The sequence below is a fragment of the Strongylocentrotus purpuratus genome, unplaced genomic scaffold (genome assembly GCF_000002235.5).
Source record: "Strongylocentrotus purpuratus isolate Spur 01 unplaced genomic scaffold, Spur_5.0 spur5_scaffold_21, whole genome shotgun sequence".
In the NCBI taxonomy this organism is placed as follows: Eukaryota; Metazoa; Echinodermata; class Echinoidea; order Camarodonta; family Strongylocentrotidae; genus Strongylocentrotus; species Strongylocentrotus purpuratus.
In genome coordinates, this window is record NW_022145607.1 from 14,500,580 (window position 1) to 14,517,934 (window position 17,355).

At 37.5% G+C, this 17,355-nt stretch overlaps 1 protein-coding gene and 1 long non-coding RNA gene across 3 annotated transcripts in view; both read left to right on the forward strand.

The window, feature by feature from the left end:
* Positions 1 to 17,355, forward strand: part of LOC105442287 (N-lysine methyltransferase KMT5A-like) — a 39,142-nt gene that overhangs the window by 4,603 nt on the left and 17,184 nt on the right. For both annotated transcript variants that reach the window (XM_030995031.1, XM_011674221.2), the window contains exons 2-5: positions 3,681 to 3,998; positions 8,041 to 8,084; positions 14,425 to 14,530; positions 15,182 to 15,335. In XM_030995031.1, coding sequence (XP_030850891.1) covers positions 3,689 to 3,998; positions 8,041 to 8,084; positions 14,425 to 14,530; positions 15,182 to 15,335 — 614 coding nt within the window. In that variant the 5' untranslated portion in view covers positions 3,681 to 3,688. The remainder of the gene's footprint in view (positions 1 to 3,680; positions 3,999 to 8,040; positions 8,085 to 14,424; positions 14,531 to 15,181; positions 15,336 to 17,355) is intronic.
* Positions 15,342 to 17,189, forward strand: LOC115928164. The gene is made up of 2 exons (XR_004065927.1): positions 15,342 to 15,990; positions 16,032 to 17,189. It is a non-coding gene; the product is annotated as an uncharacterized LOC115928164 (long non-coding RNA).

Sequence of the window (17,355 nt, forward strand, 5' to 3'; positions counted from 1 at the left end):
TTGAATTGTGAATTTAATTTAACCCGAAATATGAATATAATTTAATTACTTAGTTTGAATTATATATTGAATTTGATTTGAATTGTTAATTTTATATTAATCTGAACTACGAATTGAATTGATGTGAATTATAATTATAGATTGTAGTAATCTGAATTATGAATTTATTTAACCTGAATTGTCAATTTAATTTAATCTGAATTATGAATTGTACGCGATCGGGATTTGAATTGAATTATTTCCTGAAATATGAATTGAATCTGTCTGAATCATGAACTGTATTGAATTTGAATTGTGAACTTAACTTAACCCGAATTATGAATTTAATTTTATTACTTAGTTTGAATTATAAACTGAATATGATTTGATTTTGTTAATTATATTTTAATTTGAATTACGAACTGAATGTGATCGGGATTTGAAATGGATTTGATCTGAATTACGAATTGAATTGGTTTAAATTTTTAATTGTATTTAATCTGAATTGCGAATGAATTTAATCCGAACTTGAACTGAATTTAACTACTTAATTTATGAATCGAATTTTAGTCTGCATGTTGAACTATCGCATTTGTTGTTACCTATGTCCAAGTTAAATGTTCTACTCTGTACCCATATGTATCTTATTGATGTTTATAATGTGTAACTTTGTACCGACATGCAAATGAAACAAATTTCCAATCATTGGACAATAAATTTGAATATGAATATAATAATATGAATATGAAAAAAAAACGCATTTTGCCACAATGATATTTTAAAACTTTTATACCATATATACCACACCTGCGACTAAAAAGGTTCGCAGCGTGGTAATCTTTTGGCTACTATTTTACTAAAAAAAACCCTGTATATTTGCATTTACTGCATAGGTTATAACTTGGTAACATAATGTACGTATTCAAGTCCTAAAAAGTACTCATATTAATATAATATTTCAAACTTACCAATGCTTTTATTGCTTTCTGCCGCTGAATTGGGTGCCTGATGAGGATAGAGTGTCCAGACTACCAGCAAAATTGGGGATAAAACCTAGACTACCTAATAATAAAGTACGATTCAATATCCTTTTCCATCACAATCTTTTCAGATTGAATCTCTTGTAACTTCTTTGGCATTTAATTAAAAATAAGATTGTTTTGGCATTCCAGCCAGTGATTTTGCTGAGGAGATTGACACATGCAGTCTCCCATAGAAAGAAATCTCCTAATCCTATGTATGATGGGGGGACCAAAAGCTACGCGGGTCTTTAAGCTACGCACTGCATACAGTAGCGCGTATTATATGGTGTGCGTAGCTTTAGGACCCGCGTAGCTTTTGGTACCCCCACCATATGGTGATGGTACCTTAAGCTACGTGGTACATTAAGCTACGCACTCCTTAATACGCGTTCTATGCGCTCAATGTTTGGGATAGATTAGAAAACAACAAGTCTATCGAAGATATCACAAAAACTTTGGGGGAAAATCATTTGTGTACTGTATTTTCATCATTTCATGAAATCATCATGAATTCACAACATTGAAACAGACAAAAAAAAATTACATTCATTTACTGTATTAAAACTGGTGCGTAGCTTAATGTACCGTTTGATTTTGTCAAAGGAAAATGGACACCGTCGCGTTAGTCACTACAAAAGTCACAAAAAGTCACTGTGTAGGGTCTATGGCTATGGCTAGATCTAAGTTAGAAATACTAGCACAGATAATTGTGAATATCCGTGCTTTGCAATAATTGTCAAAGTCAAAGTCAAACAAATTATGAAATATAATATTGCTTGCAAAGTTCTTGAAATTGCCAATTTTGTCTGGATACCAGCTGTCTGTATTACAGGGGGCCCTATGTGACGTCTGCGCACCTTAAATGTCTACCTAAATTTCAATATAAGGTAAATATTTATGTCCAAAAATATCACTGTCATGCCTTTTTTCATATTCTTATAAACATTAATGCAAAAAATCTCACAAAAATATTTACAAAAACAATGTTTTTTCACCATTTAAGACAGGCATGTCATTTTGATACGGCAAAACTTGACTTACAGGTACCTATGTCGCCGCACTAACTCATTTTGCACGCATATATTCAAACTTTAGACATGATTTATGGAATTTCGGGGCCAGGATTTACCCAGGAAATATAATTGGCTAACTAGCGATCAAATCTCAGGCAGTCTACTTTACTTACTCCAGTGTTAAAGCTGGAATATCCCACCTAGTACTAGCCTAGTTTTAAATTTAATATATTCAGACCTAGTTTCCTGTGACACTTGCTCAATTTTTAATTTATGTATATACATTTGGTAAGCTGCAGTGTTTGACCCCGAAAATCCATGAAACAGCCCTGTTTTTATCATCCAAGAATTAGACAAAAAACAACAACAGCCAAAACATAGATTTTGACACCTATAATTTAAAGTCATGTACCAATTTTTATTAATATACCACTGGCAATGTCATGATACAAATGTAAGTATCATCGTTTTCTCTTGATTTTGGATAAAAAGCATGAGTTAAAGTATTCTATTAAAAACAAAACAAAAAAAAATACATGCAAGTGATGCAACACATGCGCCAGTTCTCTGTCCGTTCCCCACTTTACTGTAAAGATTTCCTTGTTGAGCTGCCACCCCTTTCTATTTTTATGCCTCCGCCACCGAAGGTGGTGCTGGAGGCATCATGTTTTCGGGTTGTCCGTCCGTCCGTCCTTCCGTCCTGCTTTCTCGTTATCACGATATCTCAAAAAACACTTGAGGTATGAACTTCAAACTTGATGATAGTATGTACCACCATAGGAAGAGGATCTGATTAGATTTTGGAGTAACAAGGTCAAAGGTGAAAGGTCGCAGAGGTCGACTTATGGAATTCCAGGTGTTCGCCTCGTTATCGCGATATATCTCAAGATCTACTTGAGATATGAACTTCAAACTTGGCTTGGTAATAATATATACCACCACATAAAGATGATCTGATTAGATTTTGGAGTAACTAGGTTTCAGTTCAAAGGTCACAGAGGTCAATTTCTGAAATCCTTGATATTAGCCTTATCGCGATACCTCGAAAACCACTGGAGTTATGAGGCTCAAACTTGGTGATAGCGTGTATCACCATAAGAAGATGATTTGATTAGATTTTGTGGTCAACGGTCAAAGGTCACAGAGGTCAATTTTTGAAATTACAGGTTTTAGCCTTACCATTGTAATATCTCAAGAACCAATAGAGATATGGGGTTCAAACTTGGTGATAGTACATGTATGTCTCATCATTGTAATAATTCCATCCATTTTCCTATACTGCATTTAGGGTAGTTTAGGGTAGAGGCATAGGAGATGCAGTCAAATTTGTCTTGTTTATTATCACATCACTCCCTCTATTAAAATGAAAATACCGTAGTAATGCCAATACTCAGCCTGGCGGGTGAACTTGGCCAGCTCACCTGCCTTGGTTCAGTGACAGCGCGCTGTGCTGCTCACTCACACATTGTTAGCGTATTTGTTGTGCTAACGCTGTGCGCTATGCCCTGGCTGTCATGCGCTACGCGTGGGTAGCACAACGCGCCGTCACTGAACCAATTTGGGTTACCTGGCCGAGTTCACACGCTAGGCAGAGTATTGGCATCACTACAGTACATGTAGTTTTCTATTTATTACCTACTAATTTTATCCTTCCTTTTATCTTAAGTATCTAAAATGTATAGTTCTCGAGGGGGACAGATGCTAGCTCTCGGTCTCAAAAAAGCATCTAAACAGAGCAATTCACTGGCTGCAGATGGACAGACTAACAACGTGCATGTACATGTAGATGATGCAGAGCTACCAGGCTTGCAGATGCTTCCTGAGCTGAAAAAAAATATCTATATGTCAACACAGAGCAAAGCACATACTGCAGTTGAGCAGACCAACAGCGATGATGAAGAGTCATTGGTTTCTGACTCAGAAGTGGAATCTTTTGCAAGGATGTTGGATGAGCGAGCCCGTCAACTTGAGGCATCAAAAATTGGTACGTAAAATAAAAATGAAGAATTTTATTGCAGAAATGTTAACCACATTTTCTGATTTTTTTTATCGTAATGAAAGCAATACTGCGACATAAAATTCAAAATATGAGGCCAAGATACACAAAAGTGAGGGTTGGATGTCCCATCCGTCATGCTTGAATTGCCCATTAACATTAAAAAAAATAACGATGAATTTGCCTTTCCACAGTTCTTAAAATCAGGGCAAAATGTTGATTGGCTTTGTCATGGTCGAGATATTAGTGTGCTTTCGTTTTGGACGACGGAGCATTCTACGATGGATAAAAAAAGTGACTTTACCGTCGGGCGTGCAACGTGTCCATCCTCCCTAAAACTTGTTTCGTTTTTCAGGACGGCGACGAATTGACCCTATTCCCTCGTTATTCATTGTTTTTCTCTCTATTCCTTATGTTATTCATTGTTTTTCTCCCTTTCCTTAACCACTTGGCTGCGGAGCACGTCATATGATGTGCTCTCCGTTTTGCCGTTCTGTGCTGAGCACGTCATATGACGTGTTCATGCATTGTCTTGTTGTAGGCAACGGCACTCCGCAATGCCTTGTACCCCTAGGCTTATAGCACATCAAATTCAGCCTCTATAATGTGGCCAACAGATGGCGCTAATGCTATAAAATTTATGGCACTCTAGCTTCTGAAAAAAGCAAATCTTTTGGGTGAAAACTTCAGCCAACATACTTTTTGTACAAAATGGCGTTCACGGTGGTTTTCGATGGTTGTCGATAGATGCAATTTCTCTGAAAAAACAGTGATAATGGATGAGACTTTTGATGATTGCAGTAAGGATGATTTTAGTGCAGCATCGGACGAGTGTGGCGATGTGATAATGAATTTAGGGGAGTGATTTTGAATTGAAAATGATAGATTTGATTCCAATAATTACAAGCCGTCCCACTAAATGCATTTTGGTGAAAGTGTGTGTGTTGCCTATATGGGAAATTGCATTGGAGCACCGCGGCACAGTGGGCCAGGGAGACCCCAAACTGCGCCAAAAGTCAGTTTGGCGAGTGAAATTTTTTCTACTTTTCTTGCATGCATATGAAAGATAAAATATTGGACAATATCTATTTCCAATATTTCTTTCTGAAACGGACTGAGTATACTAAAAATTATCTTGAAGTTGAAATTTATGTCAGATTTGGACCAAATTAGGCTTCTAGTAACAACACATTCTGAAATATGTCCTGTTTCAATGGCTTGAAATGCATAAATTTGCATAACTAATTAGATATAAACCCCAAGAACATACTATGAAATTACATTTTCTTGAACAGTGCAATGAATAAGTTTTGATTCCCACCTAGTCCCACGTAAACTGATATATTGGCCTCATGATCAGAGTCTTGGCTTTCTGTCATGTAAAATTTAGCTGCATATATCCGCATACTTTTGAGTTATACGCCATTTTCCTAAGCAATGTTTTCACAGTTTTTGAGCATTCTGAGCCATTCGTCAAAGCAGCGAACAATAAGTACAATAGACACAATAGATGGGATGGGACACATGAGTGCACGCGGAGCATGCCCGCAGTCCAGTCCAACAATACCCGTTGCTCTAGTTGGAAGTGTACAGATTAGGTTCTCCAGATTGTTGGAATCGTTACACATATTCACTAATTGTTTTTGGCGCACTTTGGTCTCATTCTGGCCCACTGTGCGCGGGGTAAAATGGGAAATTAGTGAGTCGCAGTCAAGTGGTTATTCATTGTTTTCCTTCTTTTCCTTATGTTATTCATTGTTTTTTTCTCTATTCCTTATGTTATCCATTGTTTTTCTCTCTTTTCCTTATGTAATTCATTGTTTTTCTCCCTTTCCTTATGTTATTCATTGTGTTTCCCTCTTTTCCTTGTGTTATTCATTGTTTTTCTCTCTTTCCTTATGTTATTCATTGTTTTCTTTCACTTTCCTTATGTTATTCATTGTTTTTCCCTCTATTCCTTATGTTATTCATTGGTTTTCCCTTTTTTCCTTATGTTATTCATTGTTTTTCTCTTTTCTTATGTTATTCATTGGTTTTCCCTCTTTTTCTTATGTTATTCATTGTTTTACTCTCTAATTCCTTATGTTATTCATTGTTTTTCTCTCTAATTCCTTATGTTATTCATAGTTTTTCTCTCTAATTCCTTATGTTATTCATTGTTTTTCTCTCTTTTCCTTATGTTATTCCTTGATTTTCTATTAAAAGCAAGGTACCATGCACGGCCTCATACTGTTAGACCTTGCTATACGTTGTCGTCGTCGGCACGACGGTAAAATACCCCGAATACCGTCATAGATTTTGGACGACGGACGAACATGCAGATTTGAGCATGCGCAGATGGGTCAATATTTTATTTACCGTCGCAGAAGGCTCCGTCGTCCAAAACGAAAGCACACTATTGATTGAGGCTATCAATACCTTCAAAATAGTCTGGTAGTCTTTTTAGGATTAAGATACACATTTTGCCTTTTAACTTATTCAATTTATTCATGCTTTGTTATATGTTGGGGCATGTCAAGTGCCCTTTCTATATGTAGAACTTGCAATTACACTTGAAAATTATTTTAATCCGTTGGCTACGGGAACCAAGTGATCCCTGTATTGAGCCTAAATAAACAATTCAGAAGGCAAAGGGTTAAAAGATTGAATATATATATACATACATGTATTAAAGCCCAAATCAAGTTTCTGGGGAGACCCCCAAATTTTTTGTAATAGTTCGCTTCCATTGCACAATGATATGAAAGCATACCCTAATAAACTCGCATGAACAAAAGGATTTGTCATAAAATTAATTTGAAGACTGGAAATTTTGCAATTAAACAGTGAAATTATATCGATCTCCGACCAGAGACTGCATTATGGCTACGCGGCAAACACATGGAAAACAAATGCAGTAACGACACACCCGCTGTACACACGCAAATCGCGCTCGGCTGTCTCGCCCATAGCTCCGCGCGGCGGGCATGGCAAGTGGTGGCCTCTTTTTTGACGATCCCCATCGGATCTTTACTCTTAATTTCATCGGAAATAATACACCCCATACACGGAACATAAACATATCAGGCACATGTTTATTCTTATGTAATTGGAACAATATGAGGACATATTCGCGCAATATGTTCGCAACACGCAAAGCAGCTGACATGATGTTTCATGACTTTTTACTTTCAAGCCTCGCGCACTGATATCCGGGTACCCGGTTCCGAAGTTACGCAGCATTTCATACTTTCATGTCAGACCGAAAATTGCTCAAAAACGTGATTTCATGTACCGGGTAGGCCTAGAATTCCAATACAAATTGTGTTCCAGCCAAAATGCATTAAATGTATGATTATTTTTGCTTTTACTGATTAAAATTAATTTCTTGCTGTTCATGATCGTAATAGTGCAGCCAACATATTTAATAAAAAAAAACAAAGAAATACATAAGAAATACATAAGAAAAAAAAATGATACCAAAAAACTTGTACATTTGATCAGAATCCTACAAAAGTATCTAAAACCAAAATTTAGCAGTTTTGGAGATTTATTGAATGAATTAGAGCATAATTATGATTTTATGCAAAATTAGCTTAATTTATTTATGATTAAAAATTAACTTTTTTGGACCAATTGACTATGCAAATGTGTAGATTACGTCTTGGGCAACGTGCGTGCCAATTTTCATCGCAATTGGTTGACGGCCGAGATCTCCCCCCCCCCCCTTCCCCCGGGCCCCCCCCCCCCCCCCCCCCCCCCCATAAGATGGGTTCAAATAACTCGGCTTTCTAGGGTCAAGTTTGTTCAAAGTTTAATATGGTTGACTTGATAGTCTTCTGCAAGTACCGTTACTGGTTTAACATGGTCTTTTAGTTTGTTTTAATTTTTAATTTTTTTAGTGAAAATTGGAAATCGTGGTAGTACATGTAATTACAGGCGTTGTCTCATTGTGACTTGCTTTAAAAAAAAAATGTTGTATACATGTACAACCAGGAATTAGTGCCTATTCAACTTGCATTTTACATACCGGTACATATTTTACTTTCAGCCGAAAGACCAGAAAAGATGACAGAGGCACAAATTGGAAGGCAGGTGAGCATTTTAACATTAGTCCATTTACACTTACTCCACTTAGTACCTCATCACTGGGGGACCTCATCAATGTTGTAATTATTTGCTTCAACTGAAAATTTTGAAATCTTTCACAAGGGACTGGATTACAATGGGGAGTGAGTCAGTGAGAGCGATAGCTCTCCTACATGTACATGTACAACTCTCCTTAATCACTTTGTGGGAGAGTAATTAAGCGCTCCTTGGGTATTTACCATAAAAAGGGATGGAAATTCATACAACAACTCCCTGCTGCCCATTCTGTTTCATTTACATGCTACAGTAGTGAAGGCTGAATTTTAGTTGCAATACTTGCACATCATAAAAAAGCTGGAAAATTTCACAAAATGTATTGCCATGGAAAGTTCACCAACAGATTTTTATGGATATGGTAGGCTGTTTTTTGTTGTCAAAATACACTACCTGTATATTATATGAAGGACAAAAATCTGTAAGGTTTCTGATGGTATGATGCCCTGTCATCACACATGTACATTGACTTTAATAACACAAGTACCTCTTTATGAGATCATCAAAGTATGGACTTATATTTTCATGACGCCATCTAAGTATCATTTGCGCATTGCATTGTAAATTTTGTGCTTTTGCGCAAGGACCAAAGTAACAAGCCAGGGGTCCATCTTACAAAGAGTTGCAATCAATTCAAATCAAACTCAAATCTAAATTGATCTCATTGGGCCGTATGCATAAAAAGTAGCAATTGCTTGCAAGCAATTGCTTCAAGCACAAGCAATTGCTTGTCAAGCAAAAGATCAAGCTCAAGCAATTGCTTAAATCCGTATGCATAACATTTTGCTTGTGCTCAAACCTTTTGCTTGCCTCCAGCAAGCAATTGCTTACGATCTCAACATTAGCGACGTCACGCCGGTTCGAACATCATTCATGGGAGAACAAAGGCGGGTTTCGCATACTAGTAGTGTATTCAAATGTCATGCGTGTGGGGTAGCCTTTCCTGACATGGCAGTATAACATTCCAGGATGACATATTTCAGAACAAAATGAAAAAAAAACACCGATACATGCACACACAAGCGCACACCCAAATACACACACCCGTTTTTCATCATGTTCAGGTATGAACCTGTGTGCTAACCACTCAACGTTCTCTTTGTCGAAACGGAATAGTTTCCGATAGGTCTCGGGAGCAATTTCTTCTCGATTTATTCTACTCCTGTACAACTTTGGTCTTTCTCTAACGAGCATAAACATGATGCTTAACCGCGAACGTCCCGATTAAGCAAGAGCTCAAGCTGCTATGACGGAGCTTAAAAAAACGTAAGCAATTGCTTATCAGAACAAGCAAAAGGTTCGTTTTATGCATACGTTTTTAAGCAATGCTTGATCTTTAAGCAATTGCTTGTGGACATTAAGCAATTGCTTGTGCTTGCTAGCAAAAGCATTTGCTTGCAAGCAATTGTTTATGTTTATGCATACGGATTCAAGTAAAAGGCTAGCACAAGCAATTGCTACTTTTTATGCATACAGCCCATTATCTCTTAAGTACACAATTAAGATCTATCGAAACTTGAGTTTGATTTGAATCAGTCGCAACTACTTCTAACCCACAGAGGTATAGAACTTTCCTGAGGTCTAAATTAATCAGCTTTCACTCCTCAAATTGGCAACAATTTTTTTTTACCTGATTACATAAATGTAGTTTGAAAAAAAAAATTAGTATTTGTGGACTAGTCTTTGACTAAATAAACCATGGGCTCGCTTAGTTACGAAAGAATGTTACTTAGCTCTCCCTTTTGCTCGTTATAAACGAGTGAGAATAATCCAGTTTAACTCGTTTTACGTTTTTGAGCAATGATTTGGCTCGCTTTTTGAGGGACTGAGAACATCGTCATGGCCACTCAAACATGAGTGGTTTACAGCTCAATTACGAGTGAAAGTCCATTCACTCGTTCGAACGAGATGCAGATTCGCTCCTTTACATACAGAGAGTATGTTAACTGTCATTATACATGTAATTTTTACAATATATGTTTATTATTTTCTTTCTTCACCTTCTAAAACTCCTAAACTTTCTTTGAAAATTCATCTTGCCCCATGTAATGATATTTGTGTTAGTAGAATGTTGACAAGTCTCATGTTACATGAATTCTTCCACACTGAGTTTATGGTGTAAATAGATGAAAAAGAAATGAAGCTTTTCAAGTAATCTACAAAAATCAAAACAGCTAGATTATAAAACACAATATGAAACCTGAAATTTCTTTCGGGATGTACACGTACATGTATATAAACTCAGAGTGGAAGAATGCAGTAACATGAGACTTGTCAATGTACATTTGTAAATTACCATTGGGTTCAATACAAAATTTAAATTTGGAATTGACGAAGGAAAAGTACCCCCATACAGAAAATATTATTTGTATGCCTCTGCCACCGAAGGTGGTGCCGGAGGCATCATGTTTTCGGGTTGTCCGTCCTACATGTACGTCCGTCCGTCATGCTTTCTCGTTATCGCGATATCTCAAGAACAACCAGAGGTATGAACTTCAAACTTGATGATAGTATGTATCACCATAGGAAGACGATCTGATTAGATTATGGAGCAACTAGGTCAAAGGTCACAGAGGTCGTCTTATGAAATTCCAGGTGTTAGCCTCGTTATCACGATATCTCAAGAACTTATTGAGATATGAACTTCAAACTTGATGATAGTATATACCACCATAGGAAGACGATCTGATTAGATTTTGGAGTAACTAGGTCAAAGGTCACAGAGGTCGACTTATGAAATTCCAGGTGTTAGCCTCGTTATCGCGATATCTCAAGAACTACATGTAATTGAGATATGAACTTCAAACTTGATAGTATATACCACCATAGGAAGACAATCTGATTAGATTTTGGAGTAACTATGTTCAAGTTCAAAGGTCACAGAGGTTAATTTCTGAAATCCTAGATATTAGCCTTGTCATCGCGATATCTCAAAAATCACTGGAGTTACAAGGCTCAAACTTGGTGATAGTGTGAATTACCATAGGAAGATGATCGGATTTGATATTGGGGTCAAAGGTCACAAAGGTCAATTTCAGAAATTATAGGTTTTAGCCTTGCTATTGCGATATCTCGAGAACAACTAGAGATATAGGGTGGAAACTTGGTGATAGTATGTCTCATTGTAATAATTTCATCGATTTCCTATATTGCCTTTAGGGTAGCTTAGGGCGGAGGCATATAGGAGACGCAGTCGTATTTGTCTTGTTTCCTGTGATATGAATAATTATACACATTTTGTTTAAAGATTATCAAATGAGGAAAGTCAAAAAGCATCAAAGCAGAACATTGTAGTTTGGTAAATTTATTTCCATCTACATGCATGTATCTCGCTGACATAGGAGAATGGCCTGCCCACAAAATTAGGGTGGAGCTTGAAAATGAAACTCGCCCCCATTTATTTCTCTGTTTTTATAACTTTGCACCAATAATACTGGATATTATGTTATACATGTAGATGTTACTTCAGCACTCAGGCCATTTTTTTCTTCTCTAACTAGTGAAAATGTGATGGAGAAAAGTAATTATTACGATTGTTGAATTTGAGTGTACAAATGTGCAATTTTGCAACATTTGCGTGCAAAGGGTTTATAGAGTAAAACTAAACTTATGCAAAACAGTGAAAATTTCATTAAAGGTAGGGTGTCCCTTTTGCAGACCTCCCCAAATCCAGCAAAACCTTACATGAACCTCAGGCTAGTTATGTTGGACATGTCTGTGAAATTTGAAAGCTAACAGTCATCTAAGATTCAAATAATGCACAAAATACTAACTACTTTGTAGCCTGTGTGTCAGGCTCAGTTTACTTTTTTTGGCAATCTCCGTATTATGGTCTATGATTACTAATCTACACAAGAGCTGATGTATAAAATGTGTCGGCGCTAGTGCACTTTCGCACCGGGCGCCTAATTTAATGATATAACATCAAAAGTAAACCACAAAGTAATCAAAAACCTGTTTCAGTGTCTCTCTGAGGCTGATGTCCCGTCCTTTCCTCAAAATTGTGAATTTTACGTAAAATTCGCCGCCGTACACTGCACTCACTGTACTGGCACTTTGGCATTCACTTCTCGCTCGCACAGATCTGTGCGAGCGAGAAGTGAATGCCGAAGCGCCAGCGCCCGTACAGTGAGTGCAGTGTACGGCGGTGAATTTTTACGGAAAATTCATGATTTTGAGGAAAGGACGGGACAACAGCCTCAGAGAGACACTGAGGTGGGTTCTTGATTAGTACTTTGTGGTTTTATTTGGATTTTAGGCACCCGGTGCGAAAGTGCACTAGCGCCAATGTGTCATGTAGCAAGAATGAATATGTACATGATCGTAATTTGTGACAAAATGTCATTACATCACATACCTGGAGTACACACATGCAGTACAAGGGTCTGCAGCAACTAGACTACATGTATAATAAATTTGATCACGAAATAAATCAATTCAAAATCTAATGGTCAATATAATTCCACCAAAAGTCAGTTTCCAGTTCCTATACTTTGAGGGAGGTTCTCAACTGATGATCTCGTTAACGCGATATCTGGAGAACCCTTTGATGGATTTTGATCATATTTGTCCCAGATGTACATCATGAGATGTAAATGAACTGATTAGATTTTGGATGAAATCCGCCTAAGGTCAAAGGTCAAAGATCAATGAACTTTGCCTGAAAAGTCTCGTTAACGCGATATCTGGAGAACCCTTTGACGGATTTTGATCATATTTGTCCCAGATGTACACTATGAGATGTAGATGAACTGATTAGATTTTGGATGAAATCTGCCTAGGGTCAAAGGTCAAAGGTCAATGAACTTGGCCTGAAAAGTCTCGTTATCGCAATATCTCATTAACTTATGGCCGGATTTCGATCATACTTGGCCCAAGTGTGCACCATGAGGTGTAGTTGAACTGACTAGATTTTGGGTGAAATCTGCCCAAGGTCGAGGGTCAAAGGTCAATGAAATTTGTGTGAAAAATCTTTTTATCACGATATCTCGAGAACCCCTGGGCAGATTTTGATCATACTTAATCCAAATGTACACTACGAGATGCAGATAATTCATTTTGGGTGAAATCCGCTTAAGGTCAAAGGTCAAAGATCAAGGTCAAACTCCGAAATTTCACTGTTTCTGCCCTAACTCAAGAAGTATTGGACAGAATTCCATCAAACTTAATTTTGGGTCAAAGGTAAAGGTAAAATGGTAAATTTAACAGTTTACGCCCTAACTCAAGGTACATGTATAAGATAAGCAAATGTTACTATAAATATGAAGGATTATGGCAATACTTAAGTATTTGTGCGGGAGGGCGGAGGCATACCCGTCGACTGCGCCTGAAAAGTCTCGTTATCGCAATATCTCATTAACTTATGGCCGGATTTCGATCATACTTGGCCCAAGTGTGCACCATGAGGTGTAGTTGAACTGACTAGATTTTGGGTGAAATCTGCCCAAGGTCGAGGGTCAAAGGTCAATGAAATTTGTGTGAAAAATCTTTTTATCACGATATCTCGAGAACCCCTGGGCAGATTTTGATCATACTTAATCCAAATGTACACTACGAGATGCAGATAATTCATTTTGGGTGAAATCCGCTTAAGGTCAAAGGTCAAAGATCAAGGTCAAACTCCGAAATTTCACTGTTTCTGCCCTAACTCAAGAAGTATTGGACAGAATTCCATCAAACTTAATTTTGGGTCAAAGGTAAAGGTAAAATGGTAAATTTAACAGTTTACGCCCTAACTCAAGGTACATGTATAAGATAAGCAAATGTTACTATAAATATGAAGGATTATGGCAATACTTAAGTATTTGTGCGGGAGGGCGGAGGCATACCCGTCGACTGCGCGCAGTCAAATTCATCTAGTTTATAATATGAATTTTGCAATATTTCATTTATAGATGTACATGTACACAAAGAATTGCTCCCTTGTATCAGAATAAATTACAGTAAGGATGACTTTCCACATTCCATGAGGAGCCAAACCATGTTTGACATTTGAAATATTTTAGATTTCCATATGATAAAATACAAAAGAAAAAGCGGGCTTGTGACATCATCACTTTTGGACACAGCCTCATTCATTGTTTTTTGAAATAATACAAATTTCAAATTGCTGTAACTTTGTTATTTTCCATCTGATTTCAATGAAATTTGTACTGTTATGCTTGATTGATTTCACACTATCAAATCATCTTTGATCTTTGATCTCGGGGTGGAGTACATGCAAGTAGGAAAGATAGGAAAGACACATTACAGTAATCTCCTTGTTTTGTTTTGTTTGCCTTCGCTATCCTAGACAAGAATGTCTCGACGACTGAGAGAGCCTGCAGATACCAACCGCCCAGAAGATTACACAGAAAAGGACAGAAAGGGGTTTTGTGTCAAAATTCTACCAGGAAAGGGTAAGGTATCCAGTGCAGATATAAGTGATTTCGAAAGGCTCCTTTTTTCATGAATTAACATCCTTCAAGATTATTTTAAGTGTCCAATGTGTCCAATATCAGGATAAGTAGTCTGAATTGTATTTTCTTTTTGTTGAATAATTTGTACCTTTTAATAGTGATTATGCATTACTTTGGTGGCCCCTTTTTGTAAGCTTTGCTTTTTCCAGGGTCTCCGAACCTTCACTTTAATTTTGATCATGTGTCTGTCAGTGTAAATTTTCTATTTTGTTTTGTATATTTTTTGATGGTTAGATAATGAAATGAATTGATAGGAGGCATATACAAATGTAGGAGGGATAATGATCTGATTAGTTTTGGGGGTATTAAGGTCAAAGGTGACAGAGGTCTACGTTCTCGCGATAACTAAAGAACCGTTTGACGGATCAATTTCAATCTTGGCTCATATAGGCTTATGGAAGTGATGATGATCTGATTAGATGATTTAAGTTTTTGAAAATTTTAGTAGTTAAATGTGTAATATATTTTAGATCTGGCAATAGCAGAGGCATACATTTTAACTGCGCTCAGTCGAGAATCCATGTAGTTTGGCTTTGTAATACCATCTTCAAAAACAGTGCATTATTTATTGTTATCTCTTGTACTCTGCAGGTAGAGCTGTTTTCACTACAAAAAACTTTCATAGTGGGGAGTTTTTACTCCATTACCATGGGGAATTAATAGATAAAGCAGAGGCAGAAGAAAGAGAAAGATTTGAAGAAACCGGATTCAGATATTTCTTCAAGTACAGAGGGAAGAATCTGTGGTAAGTGTTTTAAAGGTATTGCACCGTGTTGGTAAAAGTCGAAGAGGTAAAATTAGATTTCCTTAATTTTATAGTTTTTGGATACACTTATGAGGGTAGAACGCACCCCCGCCAAAAAAAAATCGCTCTGAAATGCCTGTATTTTCGAGAAATCGCGTGTTTAGTGTTGATTTTGGTTATTTATCTGGTACTCGATAAATACGGCTAATTCGCTTGATGTTGAATATCTCATGGATAAAATTGTTTCTGATCTTACTGTTATAATGTAATGATGAGGCTCAGACAGTCATTTGTAAGCTTGGTAGTAGCAACTATTTAAAGGCAGTCACGCAGGGGATTTCCTGATTAATTTCAGCCGCAGATGGCGACACACAAGTACGGTCACGAAGCTGTTTACCGAGCGGAATTGTACGTGCGCGGGTGTCCAGTTTCTGTACGTGCGTATGCGCACCATTCTCAGTCATATCATGTCACTGCACTGTCAGTGTCAGTATCAGACCTGCAAAACAGTCTGTCTGATCTGTCCTGACACTCTAAATTTGCTCAAGTCAAATTTTCAGTTTCAAAATCAAAGTGTCCAGGGCTGTCAGTATCACTGCAGCGAGTGTCAGCAGGTCAGTGTCCCTGTCAGTGTCACTGCAGCGAGTGTCAGCAGGTCAGTGTCCCTGTCAGTGTCACTGCAGCGAGTGTCAGCAGGTCGAGTGTCACTGCATTGCAAAAATACATCAAAGACCAAGCTTTGTGCGCAAGATAGCAAATATAATTCAAACTTAACGTTCTAATAAAGCCTCTAGAGACGATCGGATATATAATAAAACAATTACCGGTGACGAGATCTCGATAAAGACAAACACCAAAATTTACACCGCACATGAAAGTAGACGTGCAATCGCGATCGCAGGTTGCAGCATACAGCATGCAGCAGTAATTTTCGGTCTTGTTTACGTTTGGTAGTATAAAGCGCGGCCGAGTACAACAGCTGTTCAATTCAGTAGTATACTATAACTAGACCCTCTATAAGAATCCAGATTATAAATCTACTAACTAATTTATAGCTTATACAGTATATTATTAGAATGTGAAAAAAAATAACTGTGCGGTAACAATGTAGTATATTTTCTTTGCTTTTTTAAGATGCAATTGACAACACAAGAAACATACACAGATTGCGATATTGCGCAATGTGCACGTTTCTTTCGTGCGTACGTAATGTGAGCTGATCGCTGAGACAGCTCGAGCGGGGATAGCGAGCTGGCGATTCCTATGCACACGGTTTGATTTCTATATCGTGCGTCTGTGTGTGTGCGTCGCTCGGAAGAGTTCGGACGGCCATGTTTGAAATTGGGTGCTGCGGGAAAGACGACCACTTTGGTGTTCGCTTGCCCCTCGAGCACGCGTAGTTTGCATTAGGCGAAACGGTTTCACAAGGGAGTTGGACGGCGTCAGCGTACATGACATTTCTCGTGGCCAATGAAATCGCTCGCCACGCGTGTAAGTCTTTAATATGTGGTTCCATGTTGAAAGAACCAAACAACACACTCCCTGTGTCCTGACCTGGGTATGACTCATAGGTCATGACACAATAACATAAACATTGGCTAGTCTTTGTTCAGGCTTATCATTACAAAGACTTTACAAACAGATATCACGACACTTTCACAGGTAAGGTTCTATTCATGTTGATACATCACAAAATAAAGGAAAGTTGGGAAATTTTCAAAGGACAACACTGTTTTTAAAGGGAAAAACAAATTTGTCTGGCCGGACAGATATCGCCGACTGTAGTTGTCCTTTTCTAGCTTCCAATGCTATTTGAAGAAAATTAGGAATCAATTTGGTCTTAGGTCATCTAGATGGACCAAGGAAAACATTTCCACCAAATCCATGACCTTGACCAACACTGTATTACCTTTAAGAATTTAATTTCTGTCCAAATTAAGAAATATGATTATATTAGTTATAAAGAAGCATCAAATGCTGGCATGTTGATTGATCTCCGATGAATTAAATCCAGATTTGT